Raw genomic sequence first — 22938 nt, 5'->3', positions numbered from 1 at the left:
ATAGGGACATGGTGGTGAACGCTCGTATAACTAATAAATGTTAATTAGCTAGCTAGGGTTAACCGGCAAAGCTAATACAAGCCTATGGCTTGTAATGTTACTTTGAAGGTTCTGCCGAGAATGTAAAGATTTATCAACAGAGAGGCAAGGGAGAATCATAAATGGTTCACTGTCAACTTTAGAAAAACAAGACATTTATTACAAAGACCGAAATTGTTCTGGTAATTAAACAACAACACAACATTGAGAAGTCCAAAATCTCCAATCAAACATGACTTCTGGTAAACACAACCACAAGAGACAACAGTGAAACTCTCAAATCCACAGTTACACATTAACACAATAAAAACAAAACAGAAAAACCTTCTCAACTGTTATGCAAAGAACTAACGGACATAAGGTCCAACAAATTCTTGGGAGGCGGATCGATCCATAGGATTTGACGACGACACAGTTCCAGCCAATTCTGCCCTTCCTTGCCCGAATTGTCCATGTTTTCATTGAATGAATAGGATACACAACGTTCGCGATGGCCATCGCGTCCGAACCTTGAGAAATAGACTTTGCTCCTCATCCATGGGAGATTAGTTCTCAATTCAGAGTTATGAAAACCGAAAAAGATCGTCAAGCTATCAAGTGTAGTCCTACTCACCTCCTCCCACCTCAAAGAGACTAGTTTATAAACCATCGGCATCTCGTTCATGCATGCAAACATTACATAGAGCTCTCCTTCCTTCTCTGTCAAGGCAACTGTTTTCGCCTTCCCTCCATATTGCCTTCTATCGTTGATATACGGGCATGAGAGTTTATGTACACAATAAGGACTCCACCTACCGGAAGATGGGTGAAAGTTAAACAAAACTCCTGCTGTGTTGATGCAATAGAATCGATCATTGTGGTAGACAAGGTTGCTCTGCTTAAAAGACCATAAGGGAATTTAGCAGTAACCCACTTAGCATCTCCAGGATGGCAAGTGTTGATCTTGACAGAGTTTTCTGAAAACCTTATCGCTACCACCACACAGTTATCTGATGTAGGAGGACAAGAGAACGCAATCTTAGAAAAATCCATTTCACACTCTGGCAAGGTTATGACCTCCCGGGAATACGGATTGAAGAAGAACACCTCTTTCGTTCCGGTTTTATCCATAAGTAGCCAGCCATCTCTCGAGTAACCCACAGTGGAGTTATTTAACTCTGGCAGACTCAAAGTGTACAAATTCCACTGTAATGGATCGCGAAGTTCAACCAACTTGCCACGTTTGCGAAAGCACATAAGCCAAGGATGCTTTTCTACTACACGGACAGGTACAACAGCTTCATACCATGACTTACAAACCGCAGATGCACGGATGTTGTCTTCCACGACGAGACGAGACATTATTATATCTAGGAGTTCTGATGGAAGGTCCGCAAACCTCGGATTCAGGGACTTAGATCTACAAAACAATTAATCAGTTTCATATTAGGCATATATGGTCGTGTCTTTAATCTCAAGAACTGATACAACCAACACAATAAGTAAACATAACCACACAAAAGATCCCCGAAATATCTCGGATTCAACAAAATCTTTTAATATCATAGAAACTTTACACTATATTCATTTTAGATTCGATTTAATTTTGCCAATAAGAGAATAATCACTATCGAACTTCTCAAATCCAATCCAATTGGGAGAGAGAGAGTAACAAACCCTCTACGTGAGACGGTGGCAGGAGACATCGAAGAAGGTGATGCCATTTTCGGAGATGGCTGAGGACTTTGACGGGACAACGACATTGGCATCATCATCCTTAAGACCTTAATAAGGGTTTGTTGTCTCTCAGTTTCAACTTTCAATGTCTAACAGTGTTATTTTGGATTTGGGGCTATTTAAGTGATTAGGTAGTCTTATCTTTTTCTTTTTATATATATCTTAGAAATCACAAATCACTTGTGAAATCTTGCAAATCACAAATCATTTATAAAATTTTAAGATAACATCTCCATGTGGCAGGATTATCTTTTATCTTATAAATCACAGGTCACATATGCAATTTTGCAATCATATATTGACATGTGGTAAGTATGGAAAATAAATTAAAATTCGTAAGGCAAAAAACACACAAAAAAAAATTAATCTAATAGTAGTAATACCATTAATTAGCTTTGTAGAACAAAGTGGGCCTTTGTATGTTTTCAAGACAGAATTTTTATAGAAAATATTTTTTTCCTAACTATTTATGTTTTTTCCCCATCAAACATCATTTTTCTAACTATTTTTTTTTCTCCATCAAACATCTTTTTTTTTCTTTTTTTTTTCTAAGTATAAAGATTTTTCACAATTTTTTTTTGCTTTTTTTTTTGTCAATATTTGGACCACAACAGACATGCCTATTAGCCAATATTCTACATTTATAAGGAGCGAGACTCGATTTCTGATGTTACAATTATTTAAATATATTATTTTGTATTGTTGTATTATAATTAAGTACTATCAATTATTTGACCATGATATATCTAGTGAGTTAAAGTGTCACACTTTTGGCTTTTCTTTTTCTTCTATCAACCATATAGCAAAATCAACATATCAAGTCAAAAAAAAGTTTAATATGTACTAACATAAGATTTGCTCCAAACTTACTATATATCTTCCTCTTAAATATAGTAAATGATAGGATTAATATATATTTGACTCTATTTTTGTACTAACTTTATGTTAGATTAAAAAATAGAGTAATACATTGAAGAAAATCTATGTTTTATTTTAGAGTTACAATATTCTATTTTAAAGTAAAAATTCGAGATATAAGAGTTGGTCTAAGCCAGAAGTAAAAGTCAAACTTTCTTGGATCATGTAATAATATGATCAAGTTAACTGCTATGTAATAAACACATTCCCAAGAGATTATGGACTTGAATGGTAGTAGATTCTATAAAATTATTTGGATTTTGTTTTTAAAAAATCCATTTTTTTTCTCCAGTCAAGATTTTAAGAATAGGGAAACTAGTTTTTGGGTATTCTTTACAATCCTTAATAGAAACCAAAATTCACATAATTAGAAATTTTAAGAAAATACTCACGACATTTCTTGTATTTTTTTATTGCAAAAACTAAAAACTGAAAAATCAAAAGCCAAAAACTAAAAACCATAATCTAAAAACTATTATAAAACCCACTACATTCATGGCCTATAGCAGACCTCATTTTTGTTAAGAATCTAGGATTATATTAAAAAAAGTTTTTTCATCTACTAGTTATTCTATGTTACTAGTCATATACTAGTCTTCCGTTTCCTTCTTATTAGTCAATACTAGATATTTTATGCTACCATGACAAAATTATTCAATGTAGGAGGACAACTTAATGTAATATCTCGAAATGAAAGCTCACACTTGATGACTTGGACAAGCTTATGAGCTCATGGGAAAAAAGGTTGAAGAAGTGCATCCTGAACTCCAAAGAGTCTTTATTCAAAAAAAAAAAAAAACAGAATACGAGGATACAAATGACCATAATAAACAAAGATAAAGCTTAAAGTCTTAAACCATAACCAGAAAGTTAAGCCCTAAGATAATTGAGATTTTCTTACTCTTCCACGATTCCACCGTAACCTAAAGTGTTGTAAAAGCTTTCCCATTTGTTTTTTTTTTTTTTATAATCTTCACATGTAGTCTAAGGCTTTCTTCGGTGGCCTGATCCAAAGATTCTCAAGAGGACATCAATCCTCTGTTAGAGATTGATGAGAGTTTAGGAATGGAAGAATTGTATATTGACTCTCATAATAATATCGTTACAATATAAAAGCATATATATAGGAATATCATTTAACCTACTTTCCTAAGTAGTGAGATCATATAGAATATTTACAAATCATTCACATGATTATGATAGATTTACATATCTTCTACATATCTTTTTATATCCTCATGTCCAGATAGCAGACGATCAACAACTGGTTTTAACAGTCGACTCAGCTAACTCTGGCGAACTCAAAGTGTACAAATTCCACTGTAATGGATCGCGAAGTTCAACCAACTTGCCACGGTTACGAAAGCACAGAAGCCAAGGATGTTTTTGCACCACACAGACAGGTACATCAGCTTCACACCATGACTTACAAACCGCAGATGCACGGATGTTGTCTTCTAAGACGAGAAGAGACATTATTATACCTAGGAGTTCTGATGGAAGGTCAGCAAAACTCGGATTCAGGGACTTAGATCTACAAAACATTTAATTAGTTTCAAATTAGGCATGGCCGTGTCTTTTATTTCAGAAACTGATACAACCAACAGAATAAATAAACATCAACCACACAAAAAATCCCCGAAATAGGATTTGTTGTCTCTCAGTTTCAACACTCAAACAATGTCGTTTTTGATTTAGGCTTTTTACGTGATTAGGTCTTCAATTTATATTTATATTAGAAATATTGGGTGAAATATTGTGACGTTAATTATGAAGTAAATAAACTATAGGGACATGGTGGTGAACAGTCATATAACTATAATGCTATCCTCGAGAAGAAGGTTCAAAGAAATATTCTCTTATGTTCATTTTCACGAAGACCCCATATAACTATAAGTCTGTAACACCTAATAGGCCCTGCGATAGACAGACGGCGTTTGGCATAGACAACATCAAAGTGCTTAAGAATTCCGCTGCCGTATATAACAGAACAACCTGGTTTGAAGCTACGACCTGCCGAGGAGTTAGAAGCCGAGAAACAAAGTAGCAGCACCGGACACGGGAGAGGTAATGACGTAGCCCTCTCGCAGCACCGGACACAGGAGAGGTAATGACGGCGAGTAAAAGTTTGGCTACTTGCCTATTCGGAGGGAAAGAGTCATCACGCACCAGACTTCCTACTTTGTGTGTTCATTTCCATATTATTTCACATATATAATACACTATTTGTTTTACCAATAAATAATACACTATTTTCTTATATAAGTAATTTATTGGACAAATAATTGCGAGCCACGTGAAGTATACATCAACACATGACCACAAATGCAAACAAAATAAATATTTTATTAATTATACGAATTATTATTATTACATAAAGATATGCATAAACAAACATGAGTTATGTATACAACACCATAACCATCAAATTTTGGAACTTTGTTTACCGGAATCCTGTGTTGACCAGTATTGATCGGCGTTGACCGAGTTGACAATTTTTTTTTGGTTTAAATCTATTATTTTTATTTGAAATAAACAATAAAAATTTAAAATTAATTACATAATTTTAGTAAAATATTATATAATAAAGTTTTAGAATAAAATAATATAACAAATATACATTTTTTTTTGTGAACCGTTGGGCCACAACAGGCCGGCCCATTAGCCAAATCCTTACATTCGTAGGGAACGAGACTCGATCCCTGGTGTGATGATACCTTGTGAATTAAGGACTTACCATTTGCCACTGCACTGAGATCACTTCACATATACATTTTCTTTTGTAAATTCAAAAGATGGTTTTAATTAATATTTTAATATGTTATTTAACAACTATGTTTTGAATTAATTTATTTAAAATTTTGTATACATATTAATATTTTATTTAGGAAAAATGATACCCCTTTTTCTATTATATAATTAATATGGTATTTATACAAATTTAACAACATATTATACAAAAGGTTTTTTGTTCGACAAAATATTAATACATATTATACATATTATATATATTATACATACTAATACATATCATACATATTATTTTTTTTTAAAAAGGGTTTTTTGTTCGACACCACTCAACACCGGTCAATAATGGTCAATAACGGATTCAAACAAACAATGCGACGGAATTTGATAGTTATGGTGTTTTGTACATATAATTCATGTTTGTTTATGCATGTTCGTGTAGTTAATAAGACACTAGAATATGACTCGCGCTCTAGCACAGGTTGAATTCCTTTTGTTTATTTTGTAATTTTTGTTCAAAACATCATATATGTGATTATTTTATTTGTTTTAAAGATTTTTTTTGGATGAAACATTATGTCATGAAATCATATGCTGAATATGACATAAGAAAATAACATCTATTTTATAAGAACTATACTAGTAGATGTAGATTTTGACCCGTAGTAAAGTTCTGTGATATATATTATTTTTTTTGTCAACCAAACATTAATTTAGAAAATAACTCCAAGGTTGGTTGCCCGAACAGGAGGATAAATGTTTATAAAATAAGTTTCAGAACATAATGATCTCCCAAGACAGTCTGCTCGTACATTTGACGTATGTGGGAAGGAAAGGATGGTCGAAGTAAGCAGAAATCATCCAACAGATTGGAGAAAGCAGGCCATTCATCGGGAGAATTCACCATTGCCACTAATTCTGCACAATCCGTCTCGAAACGCTGAGAGTCAACGTCCGCCGCCAGAAGGGATTCCATCGCCCAAATCAAGGCCTAAAGCTCCGAATGAAGGGGAGAAGGGCTGTGTGGCTGACTCCGTGCTCCCATTAGCAACATGGTATCCTCACTGTCACAAAATCACCAGCCCAATCCTACAAGAGGATCTGAAGCCTTCCAAGATCCATCGATCTGACACCGGGGAAAAGGTTCCCGAAACTCCACAGGCAGAGTATCTAGGGCAGCCGAATAGAAGGACTTGGCCTCTTCCCATAACAATTTATCATTGGCCGCCTGATTAATAACATCAATTGGCTCCGCATCATTTCCCTGGAAAACCTTTTTATTCCTATTCTTCCAAATTGACCATACAAGCCATGGTAAACGGAGACATATATCTGGGTAGAGGTGTCAAACGGGCCAGCCCGCGCCCATCTAGCCCATATAACTAACATTGCATAAATCAAATGAAAACATTGATAAGCGAATCAAATCCAAAACTCAAACGTATTGATACATGAAGTCAAACTTGAAACATAACTGAACTCAAACAAAAAAACCAGCAACAACTCACTCAAGTTCGAAAAAACCTGCAACAACATTCAATCTCTCATGGTCTAAAAAACCTGCAACAACACTCCGACACAAACTCTAAAAAACTTGAGACACAGCTCAGACTCAAGATCTGAAAAACCTGCAACATAGCTCAGACTCAAGCTCTCAAAAACCTGCAACAACACTCCGACACAAACTCTCAAAAACCTGCAACAACTCAAACTTGTTGTCCATCAACATCTTTATCATCTACAACAACTTCGGTCTCATCTTCACCATTATATACTTCATCTTCTTCTACATTTATTACAAAGTAACAATGTTAATACACAATTTAAGCTTTTACAACTTTTAAATACAACCTTTAAAACATAATGTACATACCTCCTTCATAAGATTCAAAGCCCTTTAGCCAATTGCGACAACATATAAGTGCTTGAACATTTTTAGGCAGAAGGCGGCTTCTATATTTGTTAAGAACTCTAGTACCTATACTGAAAGAAGATTCTGAAGCTACAGTGGAGATAGGAATGCTAAGAAGATCACGTGCCATGTAAGCCGGTTCTCAAAACCGTGAAGAGTTATCTTTCCAATATTTTAGAACATCCAAACTCTCAAGACCATTCATTTCCAATGCAGGTTCATCTAAGTACATATCCAAAGATGACTTTCCATTGACAACAACATTTGCTTTTCGAAAGGCAAAGAAATACTATCCGCAGAACAAAACATAACTTTCAGAAAAAACAAAACATAAGAAATACATATATCAAAACAGAACATAAGAACTTACACTGTAATTGCTAAAGTTTCCTCTTGATTCTTCATCATTCTGTGGAACATTTCCACTTGTCCTAGTTGGTGGTTGTGTTGTCTTTGACTGTTTCTCATATACTTCAAAAAGCTTATGTAATTGATCTCGCAAATGTGAGTTTTGCAAAACAGAATTCTGCAAGTGTGAGTTTCAACCTTGGATCAAACACTGTAGCCATTGCAAAAGTGTCACTAACTTCTGCCCAATACTTATCAAACTTCTCTTTCATTGGGACAATCATTTCTCTGATTCCTTCATCTTGGTTATGCTCATTCATTGTCAGCCAATTCTGGATCTTCCAAACTTGCATGAAATACAAGTTTGAAGTTGGATATGTAGATCCAGAAATAAGATTCGTGATATGATCAAAAGGCTCTAAAAAATCACTCAGTTGCTTTAGTCGGTGCCATTCCTATTCTGAAGGGTGAAACTTATTGTTTTTGGGATCCATGATTTTGAGATTACCAAATGCAGCTCGATACTTGAGAGCCCTGTCAAGCATATGGTATGTTGAGTTCCATCTTGTCTTCACATCTGTCAGCAAACCAGCCTTCAGATTTAAACCAACATTTTGAACACACTTTTCAAAGAAAACCTCACGATGTCTAGATGATCCAAAAAATTTGTTACTTCCCTAATCTTATCCAATGAATCACCAACTGCTTCTAACCCCTTTTGAACAATGATATTAAGAACATGTGCTGCACATCTAACATGGAAAAACTCTCCTCCATACAACAAATCATCTCGGATCAAAAGCTGAGATTTGACGATGTCTTGCATTGAATCATTGTTGCTAGCATTGTCTACTGTGATGGAGAAATTTTTTTTATCAATTCTCCAAACCTTCCATTTCTCTAGGATCTCCATCGCTAAGTGTGTACCTGTATGTGGAGGAGGTAAAGCAGTAAACACTAAGATCTTGTTTTTCAGCTTCCAATTTATGTCGATGTAATGTGATGTTAAACACATCTGACTGGGATGATGCCCGCCAAAAAAAAAATATAGGTCCGAATATATGGATCCGTAGGGAAAACACCCAGAATTTAAGTCAATCGGGGATAAGTCCCAAATCCGACGCGAATGGGAACACTCAAAAAGAGCGTGATTTATAGTCTCCGTATCCGAAATAAATCATTTACATAAGGTGTCACACCGTACACCCCAACAAGCCAGAAGCTCCATCACAGGAAGGGAACCGGAAGCAATCTGCCAGAAAAACTGTTGAATCTTCGGGGGAACCTCAAGTCTCCAAGCCTATGCCTTAAGTGTCGTGCACGAAGGCCCATATTCAACCTCCTTAATTAATTCCCGGGCGAGCTGATAACCCGATTTTACAGAATATTTCCCTGATTGGTATAGTGCCAAATCAGTTTATCTGGTTTAAATACTTTATTGATCTCCATAGTTTGAATAATCTGGATATTCGGCGGGTCCATAAACTCCTCGAGGATTGGCATATGCCACTCCTTAGTAATTGGATTAATCAAATGATGAACCATTAGATTGGGATGTAACAATCTTCCTCGACCATTAGCTGGTCTTGGCTGATTATCCGGTATCCAAGGATCTCGTCAGACCGAAACCTGACAGCCCAAACCTATCGCCCACCTTGATCCATGTTCCACCAAACCTTTAGTTGACTAAATACTCACTCCAAGCAAAGGAAGGGGAATATGTCTTATTGGACTTCAAAGGATGTTTCTTTCAAAAGTATCTACCTCGCAAGACCCGAGCCATCATGGAATTCAGAAAAATGTATTAACTGCCGATACTGCTTTGCCAGCATTGCATCATTGAATTTTTCCAGTGATCGGAAACCCACACCACCATCACGTTTATCCTTACAAAACTTATCCTAGGCTATCCAATGCATGCTACGTGCCTTATCATTCGACTTCCACCAAAAATTTGAAATAGCACTAGTTAATTTAGACGTTAGCTCCTGCGGTAATTTATAGCAAGACATGACATGGGTTGGAAGAGCCAACGCTACCGACTTAATCATTACTTCCTTACCACCTTTCGATAAATACTTGGCAGACCAACCATTCACTCGATCATGCAAATGCTCATTAACATAACTAAAAACCTTAGTTCTCGAGCCCTGTAGATTCTCGGGAATACCCAAATACGAACCCATACCACCTTCTTTGACGATAGCCATTACAGCTTTTAGATGATTTCTTCTATCAGGCGAGACTTTCTTACCAAACATGATGAAAGATTTCTCCATATTCACCTCTTGTCCCGACGCTTTCCCGTAATCTCCTATAATTTCCATAACCGTAGTACATTCCGCCGCCTCTGCTCTACAGAAAATCAAACTATCATCTGCAAACAACAGGTGTGAGATAGGGGGACAGTCCCGAGCCAACTTAATGTCGGTGATTCTATTCTCTCTTTCAGCCTTCTTAATATTGGCAATTAAAACCTCCGTGCAGATAATGAACAAATAAGGAGATAAAGGGTCTCCCTGATGTAAACCCCTCTGTGGCCTAATAGAGCCCCGAGGCTGTCCATTAAGGAGGACTTGATACGAAACCGATGATACACACCACATAATCCAGGAGATCCATTTCCTATCAAACCCCATTTTAATCATAACCGCTTCTAAGAAATCCCATTCGACATGATCATAAGCTTTACTCATATTTGTCTTGAAGGCGAGGAAATATGTCTTACATCGAGGATTTGTATTTAAGCAATGAAACATATCCTAGGCAACCAGAATATTATTTGTGATTAAGCGACCAAAAACAAATGCCGATTGGGTTTATGAGACAAGAGATGGGAGGAACCGCTTTAGCCGGAAACATAGGATTTTAGAGATAATCTTATAGCTCACATTACAAAGACTAATCGGCCTAAATTCCGTCATCCGTTTGCGGCCTTTCAAATTTTTGAGTGAGACAAATATTTGTTTCATTTAACAGCGGATCAAACCGATCCGAACGAAAAAAATCTTTTACCGAAGCCACCAAATCTCCTTTTAATGAAGACCAGAACCGCTGAAAAAACAAGGCTGTCATCCCATCAGGTCCTGGTGTTTTCTCAGGATGCATAGCAAACAAAGCTTTGCGAACCTCTGATTCTGCGATTCACATAATTAAAATCCTATTCATACTATCTGTAATTAATGAAGGAACTTCTTGTAGCATCTGTGAGACACCCATCACATCATACCGCTTAAAAAGATCCGCAAAATATATAGTTGCAATATCCTCCATACCAGAGTCCGACTCCGTCCATACATCTTCAGGGCTGTATAAACCAGAGATCCTATTCCTAGCCTGCCGCTGATTCGTGGAAGCGTGAAAGTACTTTGTATTTTTGTCGCCAGCCCTTAACCAAAACTTCCTACTTTTCTGTTGCCAATATATCTCCTCATCCCGACATGCCTCCTTCAGTTTCCTTTCTATACTCCGGATTTTTTCCTGCAAAATCGAATCATTCATTTTTGCCTCTTGTAAAGCCTCCTTCAAAGAGGAAATAAGGGTCGGCCCAGCAGGAACATTAATTTTCCGCCACCAAGAAATCGAGTTACAACAATTCTTTAACTTATCCACAAATACGGTAACCTAAAATTTTTTGTGCGATTCCACCCAGACTCCACCGCTCCAGATAACCCATTTTTACCTAACGAACGCTTATAAAAACGAAACTGTCGTTGCCGCTGAGAATCTGTTTTAAAACAAGTGGCTAAAATGGGACAGTGATCAGAGCCGATCATCTCAAGATAATCAACCTTTGAATGTGGGAAAAGACAATGCCAATCCACATTGGCTAGGGCACGATCTAAGCGGCATCGAACTACTTGATTATTCCTTCTATTACCTCTCCAGGATATTTGCTCACCATAACAGGAAAATTCTAACATACCGCAATGTCGGATCATAGAATTAAAGGGTACAAATGAGGAAGCCGGTCTTAGAGCCCCGCCTGTTTTCTCATGGTTCCCAACAATTTTATTAAAATCACCTATCATGAACCATGGGTCCATTTGAAACGAACCAATATCAATTAACTTGTCCCAAACCTTGTGTCTATGTTGAGAAACGAGATCCCCATAAACAAAAGTCAGAAATACCATTTGTTTCCCAAAAAAGGCGTGAGCATCAATTAACCGATTACTTTCAAATAAAATAAAAAGTTTTATTTTATTCATATAAAAGATAGCTAAACCACCACGGGACCCGTAAGATTCAACAAAATACAAATTATCATAACCAAATTTATTCTGAAACTTTTGCAAATAAGAAGAACATTTTTTTGTTTCTGATAAAAATAAAATATATGGATGATGTTTTTTCCACAAATCTCCCAAATACTCCTCTGTCAGGTCTGTCCCAATACCCTGACAGTTCCAACTCAGGACCTTCACGTTTGAGCCGGTGGTTTCAGGAGCGGCACCATCCCTTTCTAAACTAGACGAAACCCACCTCCCGTAGTGAGACCATCCTTGATCTTATGGGCTTGCTTACCTAGGGCCCTCTGTTTGAACCCGTCACCTGCAGATTTACATAACACTTTAGCCATCAGCCGTTTGCCAGGAGAGGCCAAAGGTAATACATTTTGTTTGCGTGTGCCACTAGGTCCTTTATTCACATGCAGAAAACCAATATTCTTATTTCTACCTAGCGGATACCCCAGATTAATCGCTTTCATAGCCTTAATCACCTCACCCAAAGCCTTAGAAGACACGAAAGGGACAAGAGAAATACCTTGAGGAATAGTTGCCTCCTCACCATTAGAAGTTGTCTCCATATCCGAAAATTGCAGTCTCACCATCAACCTTCTCCTTGAGAACCATATCCGGATACTCACCCTCTTCTAGCAAATCATCATTCTCTACCGAAAATCTAAGCTAGTCGAGGACTCACCAACAACCTTGGTTAGAACTTTTGTCGATACCGTATCCACCTGAGGATCTTCCAAAATTGGTACCAATGAGCCAACCATATCAGAACCATGAACGTTCTGCTCCCTACCACCCTGCTTAGCCTTGTACAGCGGCTTAGGCCAAACTGATCCAGTTCCCTTCCTATTCAGCTGGAGTTTAGGAAAGTGAGCCATTGACTCTCACATAGGAACCGGAGGGCCTCCCTTTCCTCGGTGTTCACTGGCTTCAGCCCCACTTACAGAAAAACTCCTCTTCTGAACCCAACCCTGATGTCTCCCACCACCATTCTCCACAACACGATCCTGAGCAATAAAACCACGCTCACCATGATCAACCTTTGGGAAGTCTAGTGCTCTTTTAACAAATTTCCTTGGCTTCTCCCACCCATCGTTAAACTGCGGACCGTTATTAGTGATGTGTCTGCATTTTATAGGTTTGAACAATAGTTTTTAGGTTTGTTTTGAGTCTTTTATTAATTTAGGAAAAGAACGAGAAGAAATATAATATTCTTCTTCATTCCTCAAAATTTTTACCATTTATAAGAAATATTATTTCCTCATCATTTTTCTACATTCTCATAAAATGAGGAACAACAAAATAAAAATGTTCTTTCCTAAAATTGATGAGGTACAAATAGAAAAAAAGAACAAATATTAAAATTTGGTTTTTATTTTATAATAAATAAAACTATGTTTATTAATAATATTTCAATCTTATAATACAATAATATTCTTATTTTTCACAGTATATTGGCAGAAAATATATTTAATACAAAATTTCATGTTAAATTATTCTGAATGGTTTATTTGGAAATTCTACTAATAGTAAAATAAATTTAAAAGATGATTATATCGTAAATAAAAACTAAAGAATATTTTAAAGTATCTTAAAATTTTTATTGTAGGTTAATATTAACTATCAGTATTTAATATGATGTATCTAAAAAATAATTCACAAATATTATTTTTTAAAGAAAATATAAAATTTATTTTATATACATTAGTATTAGTAATTTTATTGATTGATTTATTTAATATTTAATATATCTTTAAAAATATAAATATTGTTTCGTGCTACCAGTTATTATTTTTTGTTTCTTCTTTACAACTATTCTTTTCATTCCTCAAAAATTGTTTATTTTGTTCTGCATTATTCTCTCTAGACAATCGGCAATTGCAAAAGGAGAATCAGAAATAGTTCGATGTCAACCATAGAAAAAGAAACATATACAACAGCAGAACAATTCTGGTAAATACAACCACAACAGACAACAGTAAAACTCCCAAATCCACAGTTACACATTAACACACAATAAAAACAAAACAAAAAAACCTTCTCAACTGTTATGTAAAGAGCTAACGGACATAAGGTCCAACAAATTCTTGGGAGGTGGATCGATCCATAGGATTTGACGATGACACAGTTTCACCCAACTCTTCAATTCCTTACTCGAATTGTGCATGTTTTCATTGAATGAGTAGGATATACAAGGTTCGGGATCGCGTCCGAACCTTGAGAAATATACTTTGCTCCTCATCCGTGGGAGATTAGTTCTCAACTCACAGTTATGAAAACCGAAAAAGATCGTCAAGCTATCAAGTGTAGTCCTACTCACCTCCTCCCACCTCAAAGAGACTAGTTTATAAACCATCGGCATCTCGTTCATGCATGCAAACATTACATAGAGCTCTCCTTCCTTCTCTGTCAAGGCAACTGTTTTCGCCTTCCCTCCATATCGCACTCTATCGTAGATATACGGGCATGAGAGTTTATGAACACAGAAAGGAGTCCACATACCCGAAGATGGGTGAAAGTTAGACAAAACTCCTGCTGCGTTGATGCAATAGAATCGATCATTGTGGTAGACAAGGTTGCTCTGCCAATACATCCGTGTTCCATAACCGAATTTAGCAGTAACCCACTTAGCATCTCCTGGATGGCAAGTGTTGATCTTGACAGAGTATTCTGAAAACCTTATCGCTACCACCACACAGTTATCTGATGTAGGAGGACAAGAGAACGCAATCTTAGAAAAATCCAGCTCACACTCTGGCAAGGTTATGACCTCCCGAGAATACAGGTGGAAGAAGAACACCTCTTTCGTTCCAGTTTTATCCATAAGTAACCAGCCATCTCTCGAGTAACCCACAGTGGAGTTAGCTAACTCTGGCAGACTCAAAGTGTACAAATTCCACTGTAATGGATCGCGGAGTTCAATCAACTTGCCACGTTTGCGAAAGCATATAAGCCAAGGATGCTTTTCCACTATACGGACAGGTACAGCAGCTTCACACCATGACTTACAAACCGCAGATGCACGGATGTTGTCTTCTAAGACAAGATGAGACATTATTATATCTAGGAGTTCTGATGGAAGGTCAGAAAAACTCGGATTCATGGCCTTCTTTCTCGGAGATTTTGATCTACAAAATAAATTAATCAGTTTCAAATTAGGCATGCATGGTCGTGTCTTTTATTTCAACAACTGATCCTACCAACACAATAAATAAAATATTAACAACCGAAATGTTTCCGATCCAACAAAATAATATCATAGAAACGTTTATACTAGATTCATTTCAGATTCGAGAACTGATACAACCAACACAAATTACAAAGATCAACCACAAAAAAAGAACCCCAAAATATCTCGGATTCAACAAAATCTCTTAATATCATAGAAACGTACACTAGATTCATTTCAGATTCGATTTAATTTTCCTCCGATAAGAAAAAAATACTATCGAACTTCTCAAATCCAATACAATTGAGAGAGAGAGAGAGAGAGAGAGAGAGAGAGAGAGAGAGAGAGAGAGAGAGAGAGAGAGAGAGAGAGAGAGAGAGAGAGAGAGAGAGAGAGAGAGAGAGAGAGAGAGAGAGAGAGAGAGAGAGAGAGAGAGAGAGAGAGAGAGAGAGAGAGAGAGAGAGAGAGAGAGAGAGAGAGAGAGAGAGAGAGAGAGAGAGAGAGAGAGAGAGAGAGAGAGAGAGAGAGAGAGAGAGAGAGAGAGAGAGAGAGAGAGAGAGAGAGAGAGAGAGATAGAGAGAGAGAGTAACAAACCCTATACGTGAGACAGTGGCAAGAGGCATCGATGAAGATGATGCCATTTTCGGAGACAGCGGTGGACTTTGATGGGACAACGACACTGGCAGTATCCTTGAGACACAAAATTAGGGTTTGTTGTCTCTCAGTTTTAACACTCGTACAATGTCGTTTTGGATTTGGGCTTTTTAAGTGATTAGGTCTTCAATTTATCTTTATATATCTTGGATAAAATATTATGACGTTAATTATGACGTAGATCCTTATTAAACCTGAGACCCTTGGCTAAAACTCTGATCCGATGTCAAATCGGTGATGGCACTTCTGCAAGTTTCTGGTTTGATCGTTGGTCTCCTCTAGGACCTCTAATCGATCTGCTTGGGGACAATGGTCCAGTCTTATTGGGAATCCCCATCAATGCTCAGGTTGTAGCTGCCACAAACTCTCACGGTTGGAGGCTCCCTTCTAGCAGATCCAGGAATCCGCTAGTTCTCAGCATCCAAGATCATTTGCTCTCAGTCCCAGCCCCTTCTCTCTCTTATGGCCCTGATCAGTTTCTGTGGGAAGTAGATAATCGCTCTTTGAATTCATTTTCTACAAAGAAAACTTGGAATCAGCTAAGACCCTCAAAGGAGCAACAATTTTGGGCAAAAGCTGTCTGGTTCAAACACCATGTGCCTAAACATGCCTTCACTTTTTGGGTTGCAAATCTGGATAAGCTCCCAGTCCGCTCAAGGCTCCTGAGCTGGGGAATGCAGGTATCTCCTGAATGCCCTCTGTGTAACTCTGAAACTGAATGCAGGGATCATCTTATGCTCCATTGTGCCTTCTCAGAGGAAGTCTGGCAGCTTATTTTGAGGAAGCTCGGTCAACCAGTTTGTTGCTTTGTATCTTGGTCAACCTTAATCACTTGGCTTCTTTCCAAAACCCCTGGTCTCTCCACCACTTTGAAAAAAATTGCAGTGCAAGCGACAGTGTTCCACCTATGGAAGGAAAGAAACATCAGAATTCATGATCATATCACGGCCTCCCCTTCTTCGATTTTCTCCCAAGTCGATAGAAGTGTCAGGGACATTCTCTTAGCGCGACGGTACCACAAAGGGTGTGGTCGCCTCTTATCCCAATGGTTTGCCCATTCATAGTTCTCTTTTAGAACCCCTTAATCTACTAAATCTTCGTTTCTATGGTTTTTTATTTTTTTGGGCTGTAGCAACTTCTGCAAATAAACTCTTTTCCTCGGATAATATAATTCACATTTTATCAAAAAAAAAAAAAATTATGAGGTAGATAAACTTTATAAAAAAAAAAATAGTATTTAAATAGTTTATCACCCATCAATTCTATTTAAGTTATTACACCGAATCTTTATCAAAGAAAAAATAAAGCTTCAATCATAACCAGAAAGTTAAGTCCTAAGATAATTTATATGATCATTAACCATAACCAGAGGTGTTCTAAAAGGTAGCTAAATCTATCTAAGTAGGAGCACAGACATGGTGGTGAGGTCGTATACCTATATAACACCATCATTGATGGTTAATCAAGGCAATAGACACACAACGTTTGGCATAGAAAACATCAGTGTGCTTAAATATATCGCTGCCGTATACAACAGAACAACGTGGTTTGAAGCTACTACCCGCCGAGGAGTTAGAAGCCGAGAAACAAAGTAGCAGCTAGCCTCTTTTAAGTCGTAGCCCTCTCGCAGCACTGGACACCGGAGAGGTAATGACGGCGAGTAAAAGCTTTGGCTATTTGCCTATTGAGAGAGAAAAAGTCATCACGCACCAGACTTCCTACTTTGTATGTTCCCTTATATTCACTTAAATGACATGTTATATATTATTTTTTTTTCCCAAATTTTATGAGCCATTTTTGGGACAGTTGCGCTGATATATATAAGTCTATGGCTTCTAATGTTACTTTGAAGGTTGTGCTGAGAATGTAAATATTTATCAACAAAGGCAAGGGAGAATCAGAAATGGTTCACTGTCAACTTTAGAAAAAGAAGACATTTACAAAGACCGAAACTGTTCTGGTAATTAAACAACAACACAACAATGAGAGAAGTCCCAAAATCCTGACTTCTTATCTATTTCATCAAAAGGTCTAACACATCCTGAGGAGGCGAATCGATCCATATGCTTTGAGGAGGACATAGTTCTCTCCACCTCTGCCATTCCTTGTCCGGATTGTACCTGCTTTCATCGAAGGAATACGATACACAACGTTGGCCCTTGTAACTAAACCTTGAGAAGTAGACATCGTTCTTCATACATGGGAGCTTAGTTCTCAGCTCACTGTTATAATAACTGACAAAGATGTTCAAGCTATCAAGTGCAGTCAGATTCATCTCCTCCCACTTCCCAGAGATTAGCTTGTAAAGTAGAGGATTTTCGTTGCTGCTAGTAAACATGACAAAAAGCTCTCCTTTCTTCTCGATCAAAGAAACTCCTTTCTCACTCCATCCATATTTCTCTCTATCATATTGATACGGGCATTCCAGTTTATCTGCACACATATAACTCCATGTACGGGAAGATGGGTGAAAGCTAAACAAAGTTCCTCGTGCGTTGAAGCAATAGAATCGATCTTTGCAATAGACAATGTTACTCAGATTATAAAACGGTCTTAGATAACAAGGGATGGTATCAGTTTTCCACTCGGTAGCTCCTGGATGACAAGTGCTGATCACGACTAACTCTGCTAAGAACCTTATCCCCACAACCACACAATTATCTGATGTAGGAGGACAAGAGAACGCCAACTCATCAAAAGCATGCAGACACTCTGGCAAGGTTATTAGCTCCCGGGAATACGGATTGAAGAAGAACATGTTTAGCGATTTTGTTTTATCCATAAGTAACCAGCCATCTCTTGAGTAACACACAGTGGATTTAGGTAACTCTGGCAGATTCAAAATGTACAGCTTCCCCTGTAATGGATCCAGGAGTTCGACCGAGTTGTCACCTTTAGGAAAGTTTATAAGCCAAGGATACTTTTCCACTACCCGAACAGATACAGCAGCTTTACACCATGACGTACAAGTGGCTGATGCATGGATGTTATCTTTTAAGATAAGACGAGACATTATTACACCTAGGACGTCTGATGGAAGGTCGGCGAAACTCGGATCCAGGTCCTTCTCGCTCGGAGTTTTGGATCTACAAAACAATTAATCAGACCAGTCTTGACCTTTAAATTCGTCACAAAGTGAAGAAAAAAAAACCCTGAAATGATCATCTAACTAACACAATAAATATAAAATAAATAAATAAAAAACAAAAATTCTTTACTTGGGAAACGTTTCTTAAAAAACTGAAATGTTTCCGATTCTACAAAATCTATTAATATCATAGAAACCTCTTTACAATAGATTCACTTCAGATTCGATTCAGGTTTAATTATTCCGAATAAAAGAAAAACACTCTCGAACTTCTCTAAACAAATATAATTGAATATTATAACTTGTAATAAAATGTTTTAAGAGTAACAAACCCTCTACGTGAGACGGTGGCAGGTGACAGCGAAGAAGGTGATGCCATTTTAGGAAATGGCGGAGGACTTTGACGGGAGGACGACAGTGGCAGCATCCTTAAGACTTGATTAGGATTTGTTGTCTCTCAGTTTCAACTTTCAACTTTCAACTTCTAACAGTGTTGTTTTGGATTTGGGGCTATTTATGTGATTAGTCTTATCTTTTTTTTTTTTTTATCTTAGAAATCACAAATCACTTGTGAAATCTTATCTTTTATCTTGCAAATCACAAATCATTTGTAAAATTATAAGATAACATCTCCATGTAGCAAGATTATCTTTTATCTCACTTTTGCAATTGTGCAATTATATGTTGACATGTGGTAAATATTGAAAATAAATTTAAATTAGTAAAGCAAAAACCATAGAAAACAAAAAAAAACTAATCTAATATTACTAATACCATTAATTAGGCCTGAGATTATTATCCGCTATCCGCGGATATCCGTATTTGTATCCGAATTCGCTCCGAAAAAACAGATATCCGGACAAACTGATACAAATACGAATAGTGAAATAGCGGATAAAACGGATATGGATACGAATACGAATAGTGCTAAATTTTAAAACGGATAATGGATATCCGGTTTTTCTCGGATACCTTGTATTATATTCGGATACGGATACGGATAATACTAAATTAAAAAACGAATATTCGGTTTTTCACGGATATCCGGTATTTATATACGGATATCCGGTATTTTTGTCCAAAATACATGGTATTTTATACAAATACGCTGTATTTTAGTCTAAAATACGTATATTATATTTTTTTAAATATATTTACGGATATCCGCGGATATTCGGGGATAATCGAATTTTTAACGAATATCCGAAATTTTAGGATACGAATACGGATAACAAGTTACGGATAAAACGGATACGGATATCCCAAACAAAACGGATATCCGCTCCGTTTACAGGCCTACCATTAATTAGCTGGTAGAACAAATTGGGCATTGGGCCTTTGTATTTTTTTAAGGCATAATTTTTATAGAAAATATACTTTTCCTAATTATTATTATTATTATTTTTTTCAATCAAACAGCTTTTTTTCAATGAGCATTTATCCAGGAGGCATGCAGATTGTTTTTCGGGTGGAGCTTGGTTGCTTAGAAACCATATAGGCGACGTGTTATTCCATTCTAGACATGCATTCCTTCTGATGGTAAATCAAATTATAGCAAAATTGCAATGTATTCTTTTGTGCCTTGAAAACCTCCAGATCCTACGTATTATGTCTTGTGAGATCTGGACAGGTAGTGGAGCGGTAACAAAAGCTTTAGCTAGACCATTAGAGTGGCCTAAGTATAGATCAGTTCTCCACAGAATCTATCAGGTGGTACGACAAATGCAGGATGTCTCCTTTCACCTAGCTGATCTGAAGGCCAATAGAGTGGCTCGTGAGATAGCGGGAAGTGTAACACGTGATGGGCGCTTTAACTCGTACCTCTCTCTGGGAGGACCTGCTTGGCTCCGGGAGCAGATTACGAGGGACAACCGAGCTTAGTCAGGGCTCTTTATGCCTTTGAATGGCTGCTTAATTTTCCATGCTTCAATTTTTGCTTAGCTCTGTTTCGTTTACTCTGTTTCTGTTGCTTTGTTTCTTTTGTTTCGAACCCCAAATTATTGCAATTTCATACGATCAAAAAACAAAAATAGCTATTTTTTATAATTATTTATTTTTTCTCCATCAAACATCTATTTTTCCTTTTTGTTTTCCAGTATAAGATTTTTTACAATTTTTCTTTTCTCAACATTTGGGCCACAACAGACCGGCACATTTGGACTATAGTTGGACTTACGACTTTAGGAAACGAGATTCAATCCCTTGTGTAGTGGTATCTTCTATAGTTGGACTTACGACTGGCCACTAGACTAAGGCTACTTCATGATTGTCACAATTACTTAGAGGGGGGGGGGGGCTATTGAATTTGACATTCTAAATGATTTTAGAGTATTCTTAAAATCTTTTGTTATTCAGTTGAGGATTTTTAAAAATCTTCTGAAATCCTATGTTATTCAACTTATGATTTATGTAAAATCCTTTAAAATAATATAGAATGTCTTGTTATTCAATCAATAATTTTTAAAATCTACTTGAAATCTATTGTTTATTCAATATATCACAACTTTTTTAAAACTTGCTACTTTGAATGATTTTAAGAGACTTTATTTTGTTTTTTAGTTGAAAAGTATGACAATCAAAATCATAGCTATAGAGGTGGAATTTTGAAAGATTTCAGATAAAAAAAAGACTGAAAATCTTGAAGCCAAAAACCCCCGCCAATCATCAACCACCTTCTCCACCAGTCTCAGCATGAGCCGTCAAGTTTTCTGGATTTGCTGCAGCATCACCAGAAGCAGAGTAAAGGGATAACGAGTTCTATTGGTTTGGATCAGTCTTTGGGTTTGAGCTCATGGAGAGTTCGATCAGATTATTATTTGGACAAGAAAAAAGAAAACATCACCATTGATCAGTTTTTGATTTTAAGTTTTACATGAACCGAGGACATAGCTCCAACTATTGATCTGATTTTCTTTTGGTATTGTATTGTAAAATATTTTAAAATCACCTAAAGTTTAATAGTCAAATCTCATAGAATCACATTTCATTTTCTTTTCTTAAAATAGTAAAACTTTAAAACACAATCAAATCTTCTAAAAACTTACTAAATCTTTCAAAATTCTAAAATATTAAAATCCTACCAAATCCTTAAAACATCAAGTTGAATATACCCCCCTCTAAAGCATGTCATGACACAGTTATATAAAATATTAAAACCTACCAAATCAGTTTTCTTCAATTATTCGTCAATAGATGTGAATTATGCTTTTTTATATAACAAAGTTACTAGGAGATATCCCAATCAACATTCTTTTCAGAATTTATAATATCATAATAAAAATTATGGTTATATATGTATTTAAATATTATTTTGTTTGAGACAATACTTATTTTTATATTACAATGTTTGGGAAATCTACATATATATTTTTAAATACTAAATAGTTTAGAATATTATAATATTTTAATTTGTTTGATGTATATTACCATTTTATATTGTTTTTACTGTATTTGCATCATTATTTTGTGAAATATTTTAAAGTATGAATTAATATATTTTAATTTTGAGCAAATAAAATTATTAATCGATCAACCCCATAAATTTAGATTTACAAATCCGGTGATGTGGAACATTAAAACACACATTTTTTTAATCTATAAATTGAGTAATATATCTTTGAAAGTTCAAATCACAATATACATATTTATTTATCATATGTATTATACTATTATCTGATAAAACAAAATAATATGTAAATAAAATTAAGAAAAAATGATAGGAGAATCATAATTTAAAATCTTAACAAAATCTTCCAAATATAGTTGTTAAAATAATAATTTAGATACTTAGATATAAAATCTTACTTTTTAAAATTCTGATTGGTTTAGAATATCATAAAATTAATTAGTAATTTTCGTACATAATTAATTAGAAATATATATTTTTTTGGAGATATATTAGTTACCAAATCACAATTAATGTTATGCAATTATATTTCTAATCACTATCAATATATTACGCAAAAACAGTTAGTATCAAATTACAATCAAATATTTTACATTATATGTAAATATATTTCAATACTTACCCGATATGGTCTCCCTCACTCAGACTCTCAAAGGCCCCCCCAATTACCATGTTTCCCACAAAAACAGCCCCCCACCC

The 22938-nt window shown here is 36.1% G+C and overlaps 3 protein-coding genes and 1 pseudogene across 3 annotated transcripts; 1 reads left to right on the top strand and 3 right to left on the bottom strand.

Moving 5' to 3' along the window:
• On the bottom strand, positions 296 to 4149 carry LOC104737244 (annotated as a pseudogene).
• On the bottom strand, positions 13963 to 15732 carry LOC104738414 (F-box protein At4g00893-like). Its single transcript, XM_019234606.1, has 2 exons — positions 15686 to 15732; positions 13963 to 15050 (listed from the first exon to the last, which is right to left on the bottom strand). The coding sequence occupies exons 1-2, from the start codon at positions 15730 to 15732 to the stop codon at positions 13964 to 13966; spliced, it is 1134 nt and encodes a 377-aa protein (XP_019090151.1). The 3' UTR covers position 13963.
• On the top strand, positions 15833 to 16579 carry LOC109128393. The gene is made up of 3 exons (XM_019234605.1): positions 15833 to 15837; positions 15927 to 16425; positions 16502 to 16579. The coding sequence occupies exons 1-3, from the start codon at positions 15833 to 15835 to the stop codon at positions 16523 to 16525; spliced, it is 528 nt and encodes a 175-aa protein (XP_019090150.1). The 3' UTR covers positions 16526 to 16579.
• Positions 17643 to 19336, bottom strand: LOC104737243 (F-box protein At4g00893-like). Its single transcript, XM_010457373.1, has 2 exons — positions 19166 to 19336; positions 17643 to 18831 (listed from the first exon to the last, which is right to left on the bottom strand). The coding sequence occupies exons 1-2, from the start codon at positions 19258 to 19260 to the stop codon at positions 17760 to 17762; spliced, it is 1167 nt and encodes a 388-aa protein (XP_010455675.1). The 5' UTR covers positions 19261 to 19336; the 3' UTR covers positions 17643 to 17759.

Source organism: Camelina sativa, chromosome 13, assembly GCF_000633955.1.
Source record: "Camelina sativa cultivar DH55 chromosome 13, Cs, whole genome shotgun sequence".
NCBI lineage: Eukaryota > Viridiplantae > Streptophyta > Magnoliopsida > Brassicales > Brassicaceae > Camelina > Camelina sativa.
Note: the sequence above shows the minus strand (reverse complement) of the source record. Positions and strands in the feature narration are given on the sequence as shown.